The sequence below is a fragment of the Perna viridis genome, chromosome 2, assembly GCF_037379345.1.
Source record: "Perna viridis isolate PV_CMFRI_1.1 ecotype Kerala chromosome 2, ASM3737934v1, whole genome shotgun sequence".
Classification (NCBI taxonomy): domain Eukaryota; kingdom Metazoa; phylum Mollusca; class Bivalvia; order Mytilida; family Mytilidae; genus Perna; species Perna viridis.
Window position 1 is genome coordinate 45,031,907 of NC_142446.1, and position 24,165 is coordinate 45,056,071.

Consider the following 24,165-nt stretch of genomic DNA (forward strand, 5'->3'; position numbering starts at 1 on the left):
ATAATATTTCACCTGACTAAATGACTAATATTACACATCAAAATTGATAATCTGTGGAAATTACAATGTCTTTTGATGTGTAGGAAGAAGTAGATATTCTCCAGACAAAAAGATTTTTCCAACAAATTATGATATAGAATATCTAGTACAAGATTACTCCTTTGTCAACCTAACTAAGAGCTTATTTAGTTTAACCGAACCATGTGTAATTTATCATCAGAACAAATCTGGATAGTCTTGACAAACCAAATATGAGAGAAAATTAAATCTTACAAAACTATTTTAAGTGGTTATCAATTAGTCACAGTGGTAATGATGTAAGTGTGAAATATTTGATGATAGAGCTCATGTTTCATTCCCTTGCTGTAGTTATTCCCTCTCCAATCCACACATATCAAATACCAGTCCATATAAAATTCAGACACTGCCTGTGGCATGGTGATTCATGGTGATTCATGGTGTAGAAAAACCAATGGATCAGATGATGTTTTTTTTGGTCAAGACATGCTATATTTTTATGCAACAATAGTACTTTCTGTATTTAGATCTGTACTTTTGAGAAAACTACACTTTAACTTCCCACTTTAATCAACCAAATCAAACCAAATAAAGAAGGATAACTCTTGCAAAGTGTTAATTTCATGTACAATCTATAGAAATTTTATCTCAAAAGTGCAACCCCCAAACAAAAAACTAAGACTGGTTATGTGATCTATAACAGTTTCTGAACAAGAAATAAAACAGAATTCAGTGGGTTTTTGACATTCATGAATCACCTACTGCCTGATTCTTACAAAGACTGATACTTAATTGTATTTAACCTTACCCCCCTTTCCCATAGGTAGAACCAGTATATCAGATCTGTGAACTTGGGTATATAATCAGCCCCAATGAATGGGCAGACTGATTGACAAGCTTATCTTATGAACTATAACTACACAATCACATCTGGTGCATGAAATGATAATAATGATATCACTTACAAAGTCTTTGATTGATCATGTTTACTTTTGAGTGGTGTTGTTAACTGAACCCCAGACCAAGACTGTTTACACAATGATAGGGTGAAGACTATGTCCAATAGCCAAAATTATGACCCACATAAATTTTCATCTTTACTGTACTTGAACACAGCATGGTGCACTTTTGATCATGTTTATGACCTCATAGCCAGAGACATTAAAACCTTTAAAATTAAGCATTCTTGTAGGAATTTTTTATACCAGGTAGTATACACTGTATGCAAATATGATAAGAAACCTTTTGCTCCTTTTAAGAATTGGATGGTTTTTATAGTCCATGCACTTTTTCATTAAACAAAAGATTAAAAAAAAAACTTTCATTACAATGGTTTGGGGTTAAGGTTAAGCATATTTTGACATTTTTTCCCTTACCATAAATGGTATCTATCATCCAAATCGCACAGTACAGGGCACAATTTCAAATCTCAAATGTACTATTTAATAGCATATAGCATGTCTGTGATGGCAATGTGATTAACAAATCCACATAGCCATATCATATGCAGAAATAGTGAATAGTTTTGTGATTGCAAGAATCTTGAATACACTTAACATTTTTCATATCAAATTCATCCCTGTTGTGTCTAAAACCCAAAAATCAACAATCCCTAGAAGTATTGATATTCCACAGGATTGAGATATATCTATCATATGTTTCAAACAAAGTGTTAATTAAAATTGCATTTCTGAATGGCTGTGTATACATTTTGATCCTCACCTGAACAGATAACAGCCAGACTTCCATCACAAATCTACATTTTTTTTTCTGTTTTGGAAGATTGCCTATAATTTGAAGGGGGTCTATAGGGGGCATCTGCATAACACTACGCAGATTACATTCTTAACTATTTTCCACCACTTACTGACCCTCTTTTACCCAAAAGTAAAGAGGAAAAACACATATTATCTTTTAAGACGATGATACAATAGCTTGTAAATATTTTACCTGATCCAAGTTCATCATTTTCTTTATACAACCCATTTCAGAAGTCTCTTCCCATTCATAAGTTTGCCAACAGGTGAATTCATAGCTAGGGCTATCTTGTTTGAATTTATTCCATCTAACTAATTAAATTGGATTAAATCTTATGAGAAAACCAAAGCTGTGCCAAACCCACACATTTGTTCACTAGATGAAATTGGTCTGCTTTTTATTGTTTTTCAGATGAATTGAAACAAGAGGCTCCCAGGAGCCTAAATTGCTCACCTGGTTGAATTTTGCCTTTCAAAGGCAATAAATTTAACAAAAGTTGTCCAACAATTTTGACTCAAGAGGTCTTTGGTAGAACTTCTCATAAGGATCATTTCAACAATTGAAAGTTTCCTTTAATCTATTATAGTTTACAAGATATTGACTGAAAACTGTAAAAAAAAAAAAAAAACCACACAAAAAAAACACAAGAGGCTCCCAGGTGCCTGTATCGCTCTCCTTGTTCAAGTTTGTCTTTCAAGGGCAATAAATTTAACAAGGAGTTGTCCAACAATTCTGACTCAAGAAAACTTTGGTAGGACTATCATAAGGATCATTTCAGCGATAGAAAGTTTCTTCCTATCTATTATAGTTTTCAAGATATTAGCTGGAGACTGTAAAAAAGAAAACCTGTCATTTTTTTCATCTTTCAAGGGCAATAACTCTTACAAGGAGTCACCTGACAACTTTGATCCCTGAAGAATTTTGAGTGCTTTATAATAAGGGTCATTTCAGCTATGGAAATAATTTTGCTAAACCTAACAGTTTTTGAGATATATGTGAAAAACTACTGTCTGACTCCTTTGTTCTATTTTTTGTAACAACAGCCATTTTTTTTGACGGATCAAAAATCCCCATACCAGTTCTATGCACGATACCCAAAGAAATATTCATACCAAGTTTGGTTTCAACTGGTGAAGTAGTGTCTGAGAAGAAGATTTTTGAAAGAAATAACATTAAAAATAGCAAAAGTTGTTGAAGAAGGGCAATAACTCCAACATGGCTCAACAGATAAAAACCAAAATTTGACCACAGATAAATCTCATCATGCTGAACACTTTTATCCAGTCAGAATTTAGCTAAACCTTACAGTTTTGGAGATATATGCGATAAACTACTGTCCAACCCCTATGTTCTATTTTTAGTGACAGCATTTACAAAGACAGCGATGAGATACAAGGAAAAGGGAAATGGTTATTGGCAAATTGTAACGATTAAGGTAGAAATCAGTGAATTTTTGGAAAAGTAATATCCCTACAAAGAGAAGGAAGATTTCTGCGTTCATTTCATCCTCTATATATCACAGGGACTCTGTTATCTACAGTTCATTTTTTATCACTTTAATTTGATCTAAAACATTGTTTATTTAAGTTTTATTGGCTCAGTAGGAAAAGTTAATTCAGTTTATAGGATACAGTGGTATTTGGTATAACAAGGCTAATTCTATGCCTCTAACTTTCACTTTCTGACCTTTTTTATCTATGGTAATTCAAATTCAGCATGTTGATATTTCCCTTATCACATTAAAATTTGCCATATATACGCACATCATAGGAAGACATGAAGTGAAATAAAGCTATTGGTCATTCTTCTATTTTAAAATGGTGTACCAAATCGTCCATGAAAGACAAAATGCCACGTCCAGCTTTGTTCTCATATACACCCAGTCAGCTTTACATATTTTTTGTTAACCTGTATCTACATTAGACTTTTTACAAGTTACTCAATAATAGATGTATCCTTTTAAATTAATTTCAATACTATAGAATTTAATTCACTATCCATCTTCAGTACAATAAATGGATTGTGAAAAGTTAGCAGTGTAGATATTCACATTTTGTGAAATATTAATACAGAGAGACTTACAGCTAGTCTTTATCTACATGTAAATGTATATGAAAATGCATTGATTTCAATTCAGTGACTTGTTTAAGTGTTTATATTTCTAAGCAAGTTATGATAAAAACAATTTTTTTTATCCCTGTCAAATTTTGTGAAAACATGACCTTATTTGGCTACTGGGTAAGATAACTACAGCTATTAGGAGTGCAGGTACATTGGTACATGTAGTTCTGACACCACTGTTCTATGATAATGGATAAGATACTGCTCATTGAGATAAAATCACAGGTTTCCAAAATTTCACAGCCAATCAAAGTTTTGTAGTAATGTTTGTATAACATTACATTTATCATACATGAAACCATATAAATTTTTGACACTTTTTATCAGTTAGATTTAATCATAAGGTCAGGGCAATGAGATGAGCAAACAAAATATTTCCTGTTGAGGGACAAAAAAATGAATGAGGTCATCTTTATCTTTGATCAGTGAAATTGAAAAATTATGAATACATAACATATTGTCACTATTGATAAGTGACGCCCACTATATCATTTAAAAGTATTGAAAGGGGGATACCAGGGCAACTTACTAAATTCAAGGTCTGACCTCATGTTTTACAACATGAACCTGAGACTTCTATCTGACAAATATTTGAACTATTCAGTATAGTCTTCAGATCAATATTTGTTTAGATTTGACCTGACACTTTGCATACTTTCAAACTTGGGACTGTAAATAATGCGCATATTTAAACTTCCAATACTAGTGAAGAAAAAATGAAAAGGCGGAATTTTGAATAGGGAGATGGTGACAGGACTGATTCATTCCTTATACTTCTAGTGGGTCGTGTCAACATTTAAGTGTTGTTTCAACCAATTTTAAAATGTTATTATTTGGAAATACTTCTCTTTTAAATAAAAAACAAACATGACACTTAGTTATTTCATCAAGTGTATTTTTTTTCTCAAATGAATAATTTCCCAAGTGATTTGACTTAAAATATTAAAAAAGATGTTAATAAAATATGAGAATTTAAAGTTCAGGTCTTGGCCTTCAGAATAGCCATTCATTTAATGATTACTTTAATCATTCAATCATAATTTTGGTCCTATTTCATTCCATTAAACAAATAATATACATACAAAGCCCTACTTATTTAAGTGATATTTTGTGGATAATTTTATTTCTATAGGCAATCATCTTAATTGACAGTCATGAAAACACTGAAATGACTTGGAATGATTCACACAAATTACAAGGAAGGTCAACCAGGGATCACTCCATCATGACCAAAGCAACTTTTAATATGATTCAATTTACTTCACAATTGGGAATCATTTTCAATTCATGTACAAACATCACTAGTAGTTAATTTCTGTTTTTATTGTGTCTGACAAAGATTTCTACAGTTTGAGTGCTTTGTTAGGATAGTAATATTGGCATTTACAAGCACTTCAAAAGGAATGAACATGGGGTAACGTTTTAACAAACAAGAAAAGTCAAAACAATAGCATCAATAATTGTGTAAATGATGTTTGATTGGTTTTAAAAGAAATTTGAATCACTACATCAGAATAGTACCCACTTTCAAACCAAATACATACATACATGTACATGTAACAATTTAAGGTGTCAACAGTGATCTTTATGTCACTTAGAAATGTAAGAAGATTTAAGAAGATCAGGCTTAGAATACAACTAATCAGCCATTTCTGTCAAATTTGGAAAGGGAAGACTTAGTAAAAGCCTTCATGCAAAAGCAATATACCATGTACCAATATCTAAGCATCCTCTCCAATAGAAGCTGAGAAATCTGCGGGTGCTACATAGCCCTGACTCATGGTATGATAGCAGTTCTGCCCAGCTTAAGGAGGTAGACTTAGGGTATGGGACACAACTCATAAAAATCATTGAAACGTTTGTATTCAGCATTTTACATCAATATAATGTAAGCATCAAAGTAACCTGGACTGATTTCATTTGGTTTCAAATGAAAGCTTGACAGGCTATGGTGAAATTGAATATGATACAAACATATCACTGACTTCATGAGTTATGTCCCTTACCCTAGGTCTACCTCCTTAACCTTACAAAAATATACAATGACATTGTAATGTATATCATGTGTACTAGTTGCATAATACATAACATGTACACTAGTGATCAAATTTAAGGGTATATACTTGCTAAATGCAAGTTGAAATTCAATTTTGCTAGTAGAAATTATTTTCACTTGATAAAATTTACTAGTGGAATAATATAATTCATATAGGTGAAGTCCAGAAATAATCCAAAAAACTTACATTTAGCAAGGGTAAATTTTCAGGACTTGCTAAATATAGCTAGTTAAAAAATTCAGAGATTTGATCCCTGTACAATGACCATTCAAATACCGAATCTTTGTGTGTATATTTTGTGCACACATTTTTACACAGAAATTATTTCCAGAACATGGGGTACATATTATGCATCAATACATAAGATTTGGCCATGAAATTAAAGATTTTGGTATGAGAAAAGACACTGCGTAATGTAAACAAAACAAATCAGAGGTGAAATGTTACTGAAAGAAATTTTATCTAATCATTAAATACATCTTTAAGTATTAAATTTTTAGTGATATTTTCTTCAAATCATGTTCAAATGTCTTAATAAAATGTCTCATACAAAGGTTGTACAATATTTTCTTCTTATAAAGCAAGCTTAGAAATTAATATGAAACAACTAAAAACCAAAAAGTAACTTAATTCCTTTTTTGTCAAACCCTCCTTTATCAAATGCTTTTACAGCTAAAAATGATTATTCTGATACTTATTTTGATTGTTTCTTACAATTTTCTTCCTTTAAAGTATGTTTTTAAATGAAAAATTGTGAAATTTAAGTTACAACCAAAACCGGAAATGTCAGATTTTCCTGACTTTCGATTTTGTTTAATAAGCCATTTCATACATCCTGTGTCAATTTTATCAAGTTTGAAATTAAAATAATCCAATTTATGTAGCTACTGATTTTCACAATAAGTCTGTATAGAAGTTTCTTTCCTTCATATTTTCATAGGAAATACTGCATCAAGGTAAATAAGTTGACTAATCAAGGGCAAAATATTGATCTTTTGTCTTACAAAATTTTACTGTAATCTAAGTCCAAAAAACCTTTTTTCACACATTTAAACCTTCAAAATTGTACTGTGTACAATACATAAATGCGCATCATACACACCAAAATACGGTACACAAGTAGAAAGGAAGCTTGAAATGGAAAGTCAGAGGAAGTTACTTTGAAGGGATAGGGGAAATTGTTGAACCATCTGTACAGGAATGTGTGACTATTTTCAACTTATTTTACTAAGACAGCTGGAAAAACAAAACAGACACATTTGTCATGGTTTATAAACCAACTTTCTTGCGTGACTAATAACTAGTGTCAACCTTTTCAAGCATACATATTCATATCACCATTACAAAATTACCTCATCAACTTAAAACGCAATCAGATATCTCGACCACACATTTGAACCAAAACATGTAAAATACACTATACTCCAGATGGACATTTCATTTCCACTGGCCACTGTGGCAGAGGGCAAATGATGAATTACTTACTACCCAATTTTTCAATACCATCTTAAAGGGATATTGACCAGAAGTACCTAAAACCATACCATAAGACAATGACTGTTTATTTTCTGTAACCTACACTCGTTATTTCTTGTGTAACAAAAAGTAGAATATATGAGCCTATGTTATAACATTTTTTCACTGTGTACATACGAAGGTCAAATTACCAATAGAGCTGTAGCATATACCTTTGAAATAACAAACCTTTACTTAAATCTCCAGCTAATAACAAAATATCAAGTTAAATGTGAAAAAAATCATTTAAGGTAAAGGCCTTGTTTTAAAGCTGTGCATGTTGCAACATTGAACTGCAGGCAAATTTCATAAAATTTATTTATTACCACCATAAACATTGCTATATAACCTTTCTGCTTTGATTTTCAAGGACCAAAGCTGCATAATAGTATTAGATTTTGTCTCTGTTCAGGTAGAATAATGGGTACAAAGTCAAAGAAGATCTCCTTTAAACAATAAATCACCATTAATGTACTCTTAAATGTGTAAAATTCTTTTCATATCCTCCTAAGAATGGAAAATTGCTGGCAACCTTTATGAAATACAATCGAGTCCCATCCATTTTCATGTTAAATGATCTACTCCATACTTAATGAATTTCTGTTACCTCAGAATTCAAGTTTCAAACGCCTTCAGCATAATGAAAGTTCAAGTTCTATGTTCTAAGGTATCAATTTCAACTTTTATGAAAAAATAAACATTAAAAAATGAAGCAATTAGTGAATATGATTAAAGGCATTGTCCCCCCCCTTTTTTTAAATAGAACACTGTACATCATATCATATTGTTTAATCAGTAAATGTGCTTTTATTTTTGGCCTAATCAAGAGGGAGAAACCAGCAAAATCTCCATTGTAAAAAAAAAGCCCACTTTCTATATGAAATATTTGACCAGTTGACAATCAGCATGACATGAATTCTAATGATGACATTCTGACACTATCACAATTTTCAGGGAGGTTTTTTTTCATACCACTTATTCATATCAAATCACCAATGTGTAATATCATAGTTATCTAGCCATCCAAAGGGTAGAATTAAAGATAAGATCATAGAGAAGAAAAAATAACTTCAATCAAAATTTCACATTAAAAAATCAACAGAAACTTAAATACCTAATTCTTAGAATCTACAAATAATAACCCTGACCTGGAACATATGCACACAAATAAATTCAAATGCAAGTGTTGCATGTTCTGTCTAATTTCATTAAAAACTATCAAGAAGTTTTAATCAGTACCAGAGCTAACTAATACCATGGATTTATTCAAAGGCTATCTCCTAAGTTCTTGAACATGTTAAAGTGATAATATCTTCAAAATCAATTTTATGGGTGAAAATCAAATGTGAATGCCCTTGAAGGATTTTTTTTCATTACTGTGTGATGAGAAGAATTTTGGTTTATTTCAACACACTTGGTAAAGTATAGGAAATGAGAAGGAATTTAGAATTCTGCATCTAGCCTCCTTTTATCAAAGTTTCAAATCTCAGAGGCCTTCGCCTTAAGTCTTAAAAATACATAGCACTGCAACTGAAGACTCTATTGACTGTTTAATTTTACCTTAAAAGAAAAAAAGAAAGGTTCAAAAGGCTTAAAAAGTTTAACGAATTTTTTCATCTATGGGCTATATGCATTAGTCCCAATACTGCAAAAATCTTAGGTAAATTCAAAATACAGGAAGAAAAGGTCTCTTGAATTTTAATTTTGTTTTTGTAAACCATGTTGTCATGTCAACAAGTTCTATTTAAGTTTAGCATGTTAATTTCTGTTGTAGAAACAGTTATTTCCATGCAAAACTTATCTTTGGTAAGTTGAATTCTTTTTTACTTTAAAATTCAACATCACTGGCTAGTTATTACATGTAAATAAGGATCCAGTCATAAATATACCATCCTTTTCACAAGGCACTTCTGACATCAAACTTACCTATGTACTCATTCCAAATACCATTTAACTCAGAGTGATATGCCAGACATCCTTTCATGGTATTAAGGCAGTAATTATTGCATGGTTTGGTCTGTGTAAGTCCACGACACTGTGGACAATATGACATTTTCATCAATGCTTTCGTGCAGGCATCAGTCGGTCTCAGCTGGAAAAGAAATGGAAGATTTAATACTCTTAAAACACAGGGAGACTTCTGGAAATGATTGTTTTATTGTTTTTCAATACTGTAGATTAAAATACAGGGTTGTATTGACATGACTTCTGCAGCAGTTCTGCCTACAAAGGCATTACTCAGCAGGCAACACAAACACTGAAATCAATTAATGCTGGCACAGATTTCTACATGCGCATATTGCACTTGAAGTGATTTTACCACAAATTCAGAGCAAACTTCTTAAGAATTTTCTCAAAAGCCATTTTACAGTGTTCATAGACATTTTAATCAAAATAAATTTCAGATACCAGAGGAAACAATTATAGTGAACGGGGATGGATAGTGATATGGCTTTGTTCAAGCACTGTGCATTAGTTTGTATGTACTTTTAAGGGTAAATTAGAGACTGTAGCCAAATCAATTATGCTATGAGTCAACATGTTTGATTTATGAAGAACTAAAGTAAGAGACAACACAATGACTGTTAGATACTCTTCAATGCTTCTGACATTCACCCTAGACTATATCTCTATTACAAAGATTTCAAAGACTACTATGGTGGACTCTACAAATAGATGTCAGTGCAAAATCACTTGTAAGTTATAATAGTTTCTTTAATATTAACTGCAGCACACTCATGTATGCTCCTAAATTGGGAGAAGCCATTTTGGTGGTTTGGACAGAGTAAGTAAAGGATCCAGTCATACTGCAAGCAATCCAGATCTGGATTGGACCGAAAACAAGTTTTTCCTGAATTTAAAGGGTGAAAAAGTCCAGGTCCAGGATCCTTTTAGTCCAGGTAGATAGGGCAACAGGAAACAGGCATTTAATTTTTTTTTTTTGGCCTCATGATGCCATTTCTTATAACTACATGTAATTTGACACTTGTGACTTTTTGTGAAGTCTAAATGTTACACTGAAAGTCTGTTATTGGAAAGTCCAGTAAATCTTGGCTTTGATCCCCTCATTTAGATACAATGTCAAATGTAAAAAAGACTTTGTCAATCATCTATGTCTATGTTTTCATTTGTATTTAGCTACTAGGCCAAAACATTAAAAGAACAAGTATGTTTCTTAAAGTATTTCTCACTTGATTCTTCACTATATATTTTCAAGTATTTTAAAATGGTTTAAGATATCATGCCTGAATATGAAATCTATCAATATCCCAATTGGATGGGAATAAAATTTCTACATAGAGGATAAAATTATATTTTTGGAAAAACACTCCTCTTTAGTGGAGAATCTGCAACAAAAACAATAATATTCAGTTACCCTACTGAGTCATATAATGACCTAGGCATAATGACACTAGTAATACACTTCTCCCTTCAATTCTCTACAATGACCTTGATATCTGTCTCCCAAATTATGTCCAACCCTCCTTCCACAGAACCTTGGAATATAACCTTTTTTAAATCCCCATTCATTGCACGAGGTTCTGTGTAAGTATAACACTGTACATGAATATAACAAAATCGGGGAAAAACATTCAGAAGTTGGTGGATATTTTCATTTCATAGCAGATGTTGATGAGGCAGATTACAACCATTTAGTGCATTCTTGAACAACCTACACTTTTGAATCCTTTATACAACATCAAAAACAAATGAAAAACAACCTAAAGCACTTAGGCACAGTTAAAGATTCATTTTTCTTAATAAAACTTAGAAAATCAAGAATTTCCATCTGAAACTGTGTCTCAGGGGTAATATATTGACATTTAGAGAAATAGAGTTAGAAAGGAGCATTAGAAATTAAAATCATTTAATCAAACTAAAATGGCAATCCCAGACAGTAGAATATAAATGGTACCAGCCTTCCAATACAACTGTCACTATAAAATACTATAGAATAGCCAGCACATGTCAAGAGAAAAAACTTATTTTCTCATTTCAAATCAATGAATAAGTGTCTCTCTTCCATCAGAACTCTGATTTTGTAATCAATAATTAATTTTTTTTGTCTTCCTGTGTAGCTAAAATGAAGGCTGGCATGGAGAAGGGGTAACTAATCTTGGCGCATATGACAGTTGCTGTCAGTTGACTTGCTTTAATTGAAAATGGAAAAAAAATGTCATAAGTTGCTTCCTTGTCTGTAATTAAGGCTAATATACTGTTCAGTTGAAGCCGTCTACAAAAAAAGGTGCCTTCCTTCCCACATGGCAATAAAACTGCTTTTGTACATACAACACTAAAGGGATTTTGACAGAGACAGTGATATTTCTTATCTACATTTCCCAACCAGCCAATAAAATGTACATGTCTTTTTTAAAACCAATTATGAGACAGAACAGGAGACAAACAATTCCTTTTAAAGAAACTTGTGTTGACATTTATAAGTCATTATTACTAAGTCTGTGCATTGGGAGTTAATGTATAGTGCATCTTTAAAGGAGAATTCCATTCCAATTATGCATAAAAGCATGATTGAAAAGGAATGTTTCTGCAATGTAACTTGGTACATATTTATCAATGCTTGAAATTTATTGTTTCAAAGGTATTGGACAAATAATCTGAATATGGTTTTATTGAAAATTGTTTCTCAAATACCAAATGAAGATTTTGGAGGCCACTGTTATATGCAATGCAATATATTATAAGCCCCAAGATGTAACTAACTGTTTTAACATGATATGCAATTCTGATGACATAGGATCTCTTATTCTGCACAAAATCAAAAATAGCAGACAAAAGATTACATAGCATCTGCATCTAATAACAGTAAATTTTAAAAAACTGAGCCTAATGTGCTTGAATAGTAGAATATTACCCAGGTAATGCTACAATGTACATGTTCATATACAATGCCTACTTTTACAGTTAAAGATAGTTGTTTGAAACATATTACATGTACTGAGCTAGTGACTGTCTATAGTACATGTAAAATCACTCCATGCCTGCTTTTTACCAGAATAACAATCATAGCCAAAAGAGGTTCTCCCACAACTTTCACCAGAATGACCTACAACTTTATGATTCAATACATATAGATGTACAAAAATGTGCATTACAACAAACAAAAACATACCAAAACATGACTTTAGGACTACAAGATCAAGAATGTACATTAAAACATGCCCTGTATGCATGCATACTAAGTTTATCTAGAAGTTGCCCAATGCAAGACTGGTATACAAATTCTTAAATGAAAAAAGTTGAGGCATGTTCTTTTTCAATGATAAAGAGAATATTTTTCAAAATTTGAATCATCAGACTAAGATCAAACTAGATGATAAAACATCACCTTGAACAGTAAGGTAAACAGGAGAGTAATAAAGTTTGAACTTAAGTTCAAATCTGTTTTAAACCCTTCATTCCAAGTACAATATGGATTAAATGTTCTTATTCCAGTGAAGAAAATATTTACATCTCGAATTGCACTCTTAATATGTGCATTACTTACAAACAATGCCCATATAATAACATTAAATGTTAATCAGCATTAACGTCTTACTATTATGGTAGGTTGGTATGACATGTTGACACTTACATGTGTAGGGTGCCAACTTGGCAGATTTAATAACTAAGGATTTTCAAGCTGCAGTACAATAACAGAAAATAACACCTCCGTTATGAATGAAGTCCCATTACTTAAAAACAAAACTTTATAAAATTTATAAAAATCAAAAGGGAGTTTACACCAACAGAAAGAAATAAGTTTTATAAAACTTGTTTTTATCATTCAGTTCTAAAAATACAAATGCAAAATGTTGAGAGATGATGGAAGTACTGATCAACCTACTAAGATTATCCCTGCTAATCATCTCAATCAGTCATCATGATTGTGTAAGCATTATTGAAAGGGACAAACCCAGGTTATCTGTACAGAAAGAAGAATAGAGTGTTGGTAGAAGTACATGCAGAGATCGAATCAATCAAATTCAATTAACAAGTCTAGTTTCAATTTGAATAAAGAAGAGATATATGTATATGCATGTATACTAAGTCTCCAATACCAAACTGTAAAATTCAAGCCAAATTTTGTACTTGAATAATACATGTATGCTTCATGAGACTTGGTTGTCTTACAACTAAAGCTTACTTTCATTGATTGACAAAGAAAGCAAATTAAATATTGAAACTCTGCTGAGGGTGTCAAAATGGTATAACAGACAAAAGCACAGTTTACACATACCATACAGAAGATAATCTTCTCCTATTACCAGGTATTTAGACAGACAACTAAATGAACCCTGTGGTTTAACAGACATTTCAAAGTTGATTTAACAAGGGTTTATCCTCATTACACAATGTTGATGTTATCTAAACACATTTTTTCCAACCTGGTAAATCCTTACTTGATGTTTTTTGGCAAAATCTTTTCAGTATGAACCAACATTATATACATAACCAATCAGTTTTCCAGACCATTTTTACACAAACCTGAGGCGATCTAGTATGTACATTTTGTACATCACACTAAATAAAGGTCAGGAACTTCCTCTAATTACTAATAACAGATAGTACATTATAGAGTAATGGGTAGAGACTTCATTTCTAAAGGAGAAGAATTCCACAGCTGCTAAAATGCTTCCACACTTATTCTTATCTTACTTAGAAAGCTTTCACCTGCCCAACCATCTGCGTACACATGATTTTTGTAAACTTCTAAGCATGTTTTCATCAGAGAAAAAAATAAAATGGAAATAAAGGATAAGATTTGTTCAAGCACAGTAATAAAACTGCAATGCTACTGACTAAATAACCAACAAAATATCTAAAATATAAACCTCTAGTCATAGAAACACTTATATAAACCAAGGTTTTTCAGGACAACATCCAGGCCTTGCAAATGTTTTGATTTGTTAATTTAATGAAAATGAAAAAAATATCTGTTGCAGATTTCATAACTCGCTTCAAAACCAGTCTCCTTGGTTTAGCAGTAGTCTGAGGCCCAAGGCTTGTCAGAATGGAGGTGCGCCTGTAAAATTAACTTCTACAGACCAACAATCACTATATAAAAATTTCTGAAAAATGTATTTTGGGCCTGTGAACTGGAAAGTTAGTTGTGAAGACAGCAAAACACTTTGTAGCATACATGTACATCTATATACATTATAGTATCTACATGTACCCTGTAAGTTCAACAAAATTTTATACCATAACTGATTCTTTTTTCATATATCTTTATATGATGCAAAGCACGTAACAGATCTATGGATGGAATTATTTAAGCTTTACTTTGTGTGTACAACATTTTATGAAATTGATAATCAATTATAGTCAAGAGAGAAGAATTAAGTTTACATTGACAAGTAGTCTTCATATACAGGTTAGTTTGACATAGAATGCACTATAAAGGGATATTTTAATCATATTCTTTTAAGGTAATACACATGGTTGCTAGACAAGTTTGCCTGTATATTTCTTTTAAACAAAAAACAAAAAAACAAAAAAAAATACATCTGTTTAAGGTTATCCTCCTTCCTACCCTTGCATGTTTTCTTGAAATTTTTTTATGAAATGCCATCTAAACAATCATTTCTTTTAAGTTGAAATTCTCCAATAAGTGTCTATACAAATATAATTTAATCATTTTACCTACATGTACCAATCTAACCTACATTTTCATCCAATGTAACCTGAAACAGACATATCTGTTTTCTTGGCATTATGCTTTTATTTAAATGTACCTTAGCGACTACAGCAATGACATCTCTTCCAATGGCTAATCCTTGAACGAAAGTTCTTGCTGCAATGAAAGATCTCTTCACCTGACTTGACAACTTCATTGGTACATCTCCAAATGGCTTCAGGTCTTTCATTTTACTGGACAAACATTGCAGATATTTTTCGTTAAATTCATGGGTTGGATTTAGTAACTGGATCATTCTCTTTAGCAATGTTTTGAAAAAACTATTTAAGGTATCTGTTAAGCTATTGTCAGTTCCTTTGTAATAATCGAGTAAGTCTTTGAACAATGATGTAAATATTTCAGCATTTTCTCTATACAATAAACCGTAAGTCCGTACGAACATTTGATGTAAATCTTCTTTAGCATTATGTAATAACTCTGTGAAGAATTCTGAAATTGATAAGAATACATGTATGTACAAGCATAATGAGTAAAAAAAAAACAAAAACAAGCAATGAACTTGCTTTATAGAAATATTTTAGGCTAATACAGGTATCACATAACATGGCATATCCCCACTCATTCAATATTATGAAACATGGCCCACGATCCAGATATTGATATTAGACAGCAATCAAGATAGTTTACAACGTACGTCCCATCCATACAGAGCCCAATACCAAATTTGAAATCAATCCATTCAGTGGAAGTAGATATGGAATTCATAGGGACAGACAGAGTAACAAGGTGATTCCATAACATACGACTCACTTGTTACCAAACAGAATCTGTGAAATGAACCTATGCAAGGATATATCTTGAGACTGAGTTTGGTGATCAGTAGCATTACATGAGAAATGATTTTTTCTGTTAGTTCCTAGTGAACATTGAATAGAAACTAGCTCACAAATGCATGTAAAATGGATGAAAATCACTGGTTTAAGTAACACTGATGCAAATGTATTTCTGGGGACTTGTTTACACTTATTCATCCCATTACTTGAAAATTTATTTGTACATTGTACTTGAAATGCAAACTTATTCAGTACAACTAAGAAATAAAATTTGTTATGATTCATCGAATCTTTCCCTTAGACAATCAAATGTTTATATTCAAGGCAAATATACCTGCACCATAATTTTAGACCAATCAAGGTTTTACTGCTAAGTTTGTTTGATTTGTGCAGACATTATTGATCATTTCAAGTGCTTATTCTAGATCTCTTCTTTGCAATAAAATCATTTTATTTCTCAGGCAAAAATTGTTTTCTGTGATGTAGACCACTTGAGACCTGCAGTGATACTTTTCCAACAGAACAATTAAAACCTGATGACAAAGTTCAACCCAGATCACACTCAAGTTGATAGGGCCATATAATTTATTTTTAACATCTCACCATACAGGTAACAAGTTTTTATCAAAGGTAATATATAAACTTGGGAGTTTATCTTGTGTATGCATATTAATGCATTCCTTTACCCTATCCATTTAGAAGAACACATATTCAGCCTTTGGTCCTTGATATTTACATACGTAATACAATAATGTCCCCAAGTCGTAGGAAAATCTTCAAGCATATCGAATTGAAATCATAGGTTAACACAATTACTCTTTGAAATAGAAATGAATGTCTACATTAGAAAGCCTTACATCTTTCACTCAAGCATTGTAAAAAACATCAGAAGTTAAAAAATTTGAATTATGGAGCCCAACAGTGTTTCTAATCCAATTCTGATCACCTACCACCATACAGACAAGTACATTGAGATTATATGTGCTTAAAAGTTCCTTTGAACTGTTCATATTAAATTGGATGCTTATGATAATGATGCCCAGCTTGCCAAATTTTTTCCTGAAAATTTGTTTGCTTTTTGTAAATACAACATTTAATAGAGCAAAGGTTTTTTTTGGGGGGGATTTTTCATTTGTTTACAAGTTACAATACAATACAAGCCAATACAAGTTGTAGTGACCTACTGGGCATATGCATGAGCAGCTGTCCATTAGAACATATCATACATGTACTATTGTACATACAGTGTACCACAGACATGATTTTAAGAAGCCAATAAAAAGGCAGGCATTGATGAAAGTGGATGTAAACATAGGGTAAAAACATAACAGTAAAATCCAGATCTGAATTCTGTTTAAAAGTGGTAGAAAATCATGTCTGTGTGCCAGTACTACATGTACATTAAGTTTTAACTAGCGTATACAAATATCCATGTACATCATAGTCAGGGGCAATGTTTTATTCTCTTCAATCATGCAACAATTCAAAACTTCCCTTTATTTCAAACTATTATGAAGTTATCGACAAATAGACCTCAATCTGATTATGAAGCCACCATGAAGCATGGACAACCCTCTCACCAACACACTCTCTCATTAAAGTCATTTTCATAAGCCCAGTTGTTATGCAAGAGATCAAACAACAGTTACATTTGTACAGTAACAGCTGCAGCAGGAATAACATTGGCCAATTACTTATTTACAGTTGTCACAGATGACCATATAATAGAAATAAAGATTGATCAATCTTCAATTAAAGTACTTAACAGCTTTACTTTACAAGAATATCTCCTCTACAACCATATAATCAGGATCACTAACCCTGACAGGCAATAATCTGATCAGTCACGATTTTTTCTGCATCTGTAACTTTCTTCTTAGGCCAGAGAATAAAAAACTAGTCTGTTTAAGATTACCCTGCCTAACCTACCACAATTTATTGGTATTTTTTTCTGACACAATTGGTTTAGCTTAACTTTTTACCCTTTGACCTTAAGGACGGTCTTCTATGGAAACACAAGTCACCTGTTTGCAGTTCTTTTTCCCAATTGGCCAAATACTGATAACTTAGTGGCATTCGAAAAACCTGTATCGAAAATTTGGAATTGTGTTGCCATGTGCCATGTGTTATTTTCTTGAAAGAAATGTAGAAACTTAGAAGTAAAAAAGAACAAAATTTCACTGCGTCGACGATCTTTTTAAAGACAGTACTTCTTATGAAATGCCATGTAACTATAATTTTTTTTGTTTAACACTATTAAAGTCACGAAATCCTCCCATAGGTGTCCATATAAAATAATTTGATAAAAGAAATTGATTTTACCTACAAACCTATCCTGTATTTTCATTAAAAGTAACCTTCGACAGACATATTTTTTTTTTCTTGGCCTTACAATATCATCAATAGTCGTTTTTCATATTTACAGAATGCAAGCCATTTTATCATGTTTTTCAAACGGACAAAACCCACCAATGCTTGACAACCTGGTTGCCGGTCTCATTGGGGAATGGGAAAACAGTAAACATTCTTCTTGGAAACTTAAACTATTTTCACTTCGGTAAGTACCTGAATGGTTTGAAATAAGCAATTCAAATGTACGCATGCACTTACCATGGCTCTAATTAATTGAATACTTGAGTTTGAAGTCTACTGCTGTCCACTGCTCCAATTTGACAGAAAACCAGTCTGTTGGATGACATATTTGTAGAAAGTTACCCCCTTTGCTTAAAATCTTAAACAATGAAGCCAAAGTTGGGAATATGAAAAAGGACTATTAAATCGTCTATTTCCCTTTGTCTGCTACTGACATGAATGTCTTGATTTTTTATTACCCTTTTTTTTGTTGTAGTACTGTACTACACAGTACAAAATATTACTGTAAAATTTTGCTTTCTAACAAAGGGATCGCATCTTGTTAATTAGTTTCTCCCTTAATAATCCAGTCATAATGATCTCCATTAACATTCTAGCCTTTCACAAATGTATTCTATGATAATTATTTTCTCTTGGAAGAAGACAAGACCCACACAGATCAGTCATTTGTGACAAAATTAGTTATTAATCCTCATGAATTGAACAATGGTGTCTTTATTCTCTCTTGTTTCAGTTAGATTTCCAATAATGTCACAGCAAGATCAAAAGACCTAAGCTGTTTTTAATCTTGCTGACAATCTTCTAGTTTTCACAGAAAAAAAAATTGTGATCTGATTGGACACATATCCATTACTTATATCTTCTTAATGGATAAATGGGCTTATGTTGTGTTAATCATCATGAGATTCCCCAGACATAACTAGATAGAAGAAATGGATACACAATACAACCTGAAAGTTCATGACCCTTTTATTCAATAGGATAATGGAGCATGCACTGCAGTATAAAGGAATTTAAAATAGTATGAACATGAAAACTACATTGTACTTTATTGTACATTGTACTGTATATATATAGAAATAATTCATACTAACTTTGAATACATTAATTTTTAATAATCAGTGTAATGTCTTTTCTGATTGACATTTTCTGAATTACCATCTCATAGACATAATTTTAGTCACAATCCATGACATCACATACCTTAGTTTTTTTGTTTTTTTTGTCTTTTTTTTTAAATTCAAAACTAAACTAGAAATCATTGAGATGGAATTCATCTTTGTGAGCCCCACTGTTGGAATTAAGCCATATATACAAATTTGATTTACATTGTAGGTGAGCAACCCACATGCCCAATATCAAATGCCAACAACAAAAGACAAAAATGTTACAGCCTGAACAAGAGTTTGTCAACTAAAAAAGCAGGATTTGACCTTGAGGACGAAGTTCGAGGTTATAGGCCAATATCCCTAGTACTTGACACATTGTCTTAAGGTGATCTATCCACATGCCAAATATCAAAAGCCTAAGACAAAAGACAAAAAAGTTACAGCCCAGACACAATTTGTTACTGACAGATGAACGGACAGAGTGATCACTAAAAGGCCATCGCCACTTTTAGTGGCAGCAGCGCCCTAATTATATGGATGACCAAGATATTTTTTCTGTCTATTTGAAATAACTACAATGCATGTGGTGCAAACCTAAAAATAAAGGAACAAAGAATGGGAATACTCTCAATCCTGGTAATACTTCAGCATGTCTAAAGATTTGCCACATGGACAGAGCTTTCTACATGTATATATTTGTCATTCACCTATACATAGTGGAGTGAGTCAAATCAGACATCAGCATACTTCATTATTCCACATACATGCAATGCTACAAAAATTTTCAGCTTTAAAATCCAGATATATAGAATGATTTCAATAAAATTAACCCATGTACATGTACATATACATGTATACCAGTATTTTGGTAATTTTCTGTACCAAAATGTGACAAATGGACAATTTAATTACTCTTATACAATGTACATGTAAGAAAAAACCACAGTGGTTTGAGAGTTATCCAAAAGCAAGTTAACCAGGGAAATACAAATGCTTAACATTGCCAATTTATTCTTGAAAAGGTTACCATGGCTTTGACCTTCGCTCTGACTGATACATAGGTATCTAGTTTTGTTTACTGGTTATCATACAAACTACAGGTCATGGTAGAATGTTGCAACTATGCATAGTTTGTATTTTAGGATTATTCTGCAATGATATGCATTAGGCAATTTTCTAATGCAATCTGAATTTCAATAGACCTTTCTATAGCATTCTTTGTAAAATTTCAGATTCTTTTTGGAAAATATCAGCTGGTATGTGATAAATGGTCCAAGCCCTCAACTAATCCTAATCACTGAATACTGTGCACATACATACACATGTTTTGTGCTAAACACCATTGTCAATGTTCATCTTCTTCATTGTTTTTTTGTCTTATACACGTACATATATATGTTCATCTAGTCCAGATGCCACTCAACTTACATATCTTCTGCAGTAAAGAAATATCTAAACCATAAAATACAAAAACTATGATATACATGTACAACATGTACAAGTAAGTAACCAATAAAACGGAAATATCCTCATACTTCAATGATTCTATTATTTGCTGTGAATACACTTGACTAGGTTATAGTTCAGCTTGGCAATACTTTCCCCCTATTTTATCTTTTCTACACATGTGTATAGTGTACCTACCATTAAATTTCATAGTCCTTGATTTAAAAATACTCTGTATATATTTAAATGATTGATCTACGATACTATCATACTCCTTAGCACTTAGTTCACGTAATTTTATTTCCATGTCTCTTGTACAGCAGGTATATCCATCCCCTCTTGGACATACTTCTAAATGGTCACCTGAAATGATAAAAAAAAATCAGCATGGCATTAATATACATGTATTATTCATAAAATTTTTGTTTATACCCCAAAAACAGTGCTGATACAGTACAGTATGCATGTAATAAAGTAACAAGAGAACACAATTACATGTCCAATGTATATACATTTGTATACAAACATGTATGTAATAGTTCTCATTAAAATGTAGGAATTCTGATTGGATAAAGCCGGTTACATCCCACTATGTATACGGCTATAGCCCATTGTGGGCCTCATTACAAATGGCCGCTGCTGTTACGCTTCGATAGCAAAAAAATGCACAGAGTAAATATATGCACATATTTCAGTGCATAAATATTTTTGGAAATATTATATCTATATATGACGCTTAAAATATATTAAATATAACATATTTCTGGGAGAAAATCAAATATCAATGATAGAAGTAAGGAAGGTGTCAGGGAGACTTTGCTCAATGTACGAGTAACAACTTTCAATTTTATTTCCTGATATTTTTATCAAATATAAAGATATTTACTATAACATATAATAATAATTAATTTATTTTAGTGTATTACTGGTATATATTATTTAAAAAAGTTTGAATTATATTGGTACAATATTATTACTTTTTGAGTTCTAGATTACACTGATTGGTACTCTCTTAAATAGGATTGACAGAACTACAACTAGACATGCTTTTCCTATTTGTGACGCAAGTAAAAAAGAGAAAAAAACAAAGTCAATAGGGAAGAAGCTGTAAGTCCTATAAAGTTATGAATTACATGGATACACATAAATGTATTTTAAGTCAAATAGACAAATGGAATACTGTTTATGTCTTATTTATGTCAGATTCTAATTTTTGTAGATTTTATCTCATGAACAAATACACCACTATTGATTTTGAAGCTTTTAAAATGTATCTTACATGAGAAATACTTCTGTAGAAATACTTGTACATGCACTACTTTTTTAAGAACAGTTCAACAGAGTAAATACCCTAAATTATTCTTAAATTATTTATCATTTTGATACATTATTACAATGTACATTTATGTTTTACATGCTGTTCAAAAATGTCCACCATTAAAGAAATTAGATTTTTCTTTTTCAAAAGTATGTGTAAAATTGCAATGTACATACATGTAGCACATCATACAAATACACTATGCATACAAATGTACATGTACAGTGTGTGCTTGCAATCTCCTTTTATCTTCTGCATACTTAACTTAAATCCTCTAGCTATGAAAGAGAAAAAAAAGCCAGTTAATTTATTCCTATCTGTTAAGCTCAACAATAATTTTATGTCATATTGTAACATCTTGAACATCTTATTCCCTCCAACCCTACATTATACTGTCTAATACACAGGTTATGAATTTGTCATAGGACAATTAATTTTCTGGTGTTGAGTCATTTACAAAAAACTATGGTCTAGGTTTACTTCTACATTTCATATGTTTGAGTTGTTAGTAACAGCCGTGTACTTTAGTAAATTCCTTGTTTAAATTTGTATTAATTTCAAAACACTATTTAAAGCTTTCAAAAATTTATCAACATTCACATCATGATTGAGTATTACTACAGCATACATGTGTATGCAGCTAATAAAGTCTGAATTTTAAAATATCAAGTAATAAATAATAAAGTAAAGTCTTCCACAACTTGTATTTAATTTTAGGACAACAGCAGTAAACTATTACTGTTTACTTATTCAGTTTAGCTACAAGAACATCATGATTGAACATTTGTACACTGTACCCCTAGTACTATAACAAACAATTCTACATCAAAGGCTACTGACAATTATTTTTTAACTTAAGTTTTGTTACTCTTCACAACTACAGAATGAAATACTAATTACCTGACAATTAACAATAGCCATTGACAATGAACAAATATACCATTTACTTGTAGCCTGGAGATTGATTTATGACAATTAACAGTTATTCAAATCATCCATTTTTTAACTAATTCATATTATCCTGAAGATATTAAACACATTTGTACATTTGTATATTTCACATTCAGACACTTGTCAATGTTAAATTATCTGCCTTGAAATTTCATTATTCATCTTTGTCATAATGATTTTAATGTTGAATGCTCAAATTTTACACCTGATGAATCTGATAGAAGAATTGAAGTAAAACACCATAAAATTGTTACTGCTGTCATAAAAACCTACAAAATTTGCAATTTTCATTCATCCCTGCATAGTCATTAAAAAAAGTCTATCATTGCAATTCAAGACTAGACTAAGAATCCTCAAAATGTTAAAATTTAAATGTTTCAGGGCAGGTCAACAAGTATATTTAAATTACTTAAATATCTTTGAGCTTTAACAGAAAATGATTTTAAATTCTAGACAATAAACGGAGCATGTAATTGTAGGCAATGACATTTTATAAAAGGTAAATCTTGTCTAAAAGGAACATCTCAAGCGAACTGCCAAGAACTTTGATAAGGATCTAAGTCAATTCCCTTTGGGAATTATGACAGGTCCACAATCACCCACGTTCTGTGACAAAATAATTACTTAATCATCAACAAAGAAACTTGTTGTAATCCCTATTAACACATTCTATCAAAATAGCCTCAAGTCAGTGTTGATCTAATGATTATTTTTGTAATATTTTTGTAATTGATCAATTTATCATTTTGGTTAAAAGAAGTGAAATCAGCCAAAAAATACATATGTCAAAAGTCCTGAAAATTGACATAATCCAGAAAAAATTACAAAATACTGTGTAAATCATTCATACTCATTAAGAACTGTAATAAGGCATAAAAAGTAAATTTGATCCTCAGGTCTAAAGGTAAACCTAAACATACTGTAATTAATTTTGAAGTTTCAAATCAGTAATATTGTAACAAAACATTCAAGGACTAAATTTGATACAATATTAAATTATGTGCACAATGAAACCTTTTACAACCGA

At 31.6% G+C, this 24,165-nt stretch overlaps 1 protein-coding gene across 1 annotated transcript in view; it reads right to left on the reverse strand.

The window, feature by feature from the left end:
- The window catches only part of LOC148625296 (glypican-6-like), a 48,208-nt gene that overhangs the window by 18,041 nt on the left and 6,002 nt on the right, over nt 1-24,165 (reverse strand). Inside the window, exons 2-4 of the mRNA XM_088568766.1 lie at nt 21,068-21,232; nt 15,206-15,597; nt 9,396-9,561 (exon numbers count right to left, since the gene is read on the reverse strand). Of these exons, the coding sequence (XP_088424892.1) occupies nt 9,396-9,561; nt 15,206-15,597; nt 21,068-21,232 (723 nt within the window). The remainder of the gene's footprint in view (nt 1-9,395; nt 9,562-15,205; nt 15,598-21,067; nt 21,233-24,165) is intronic.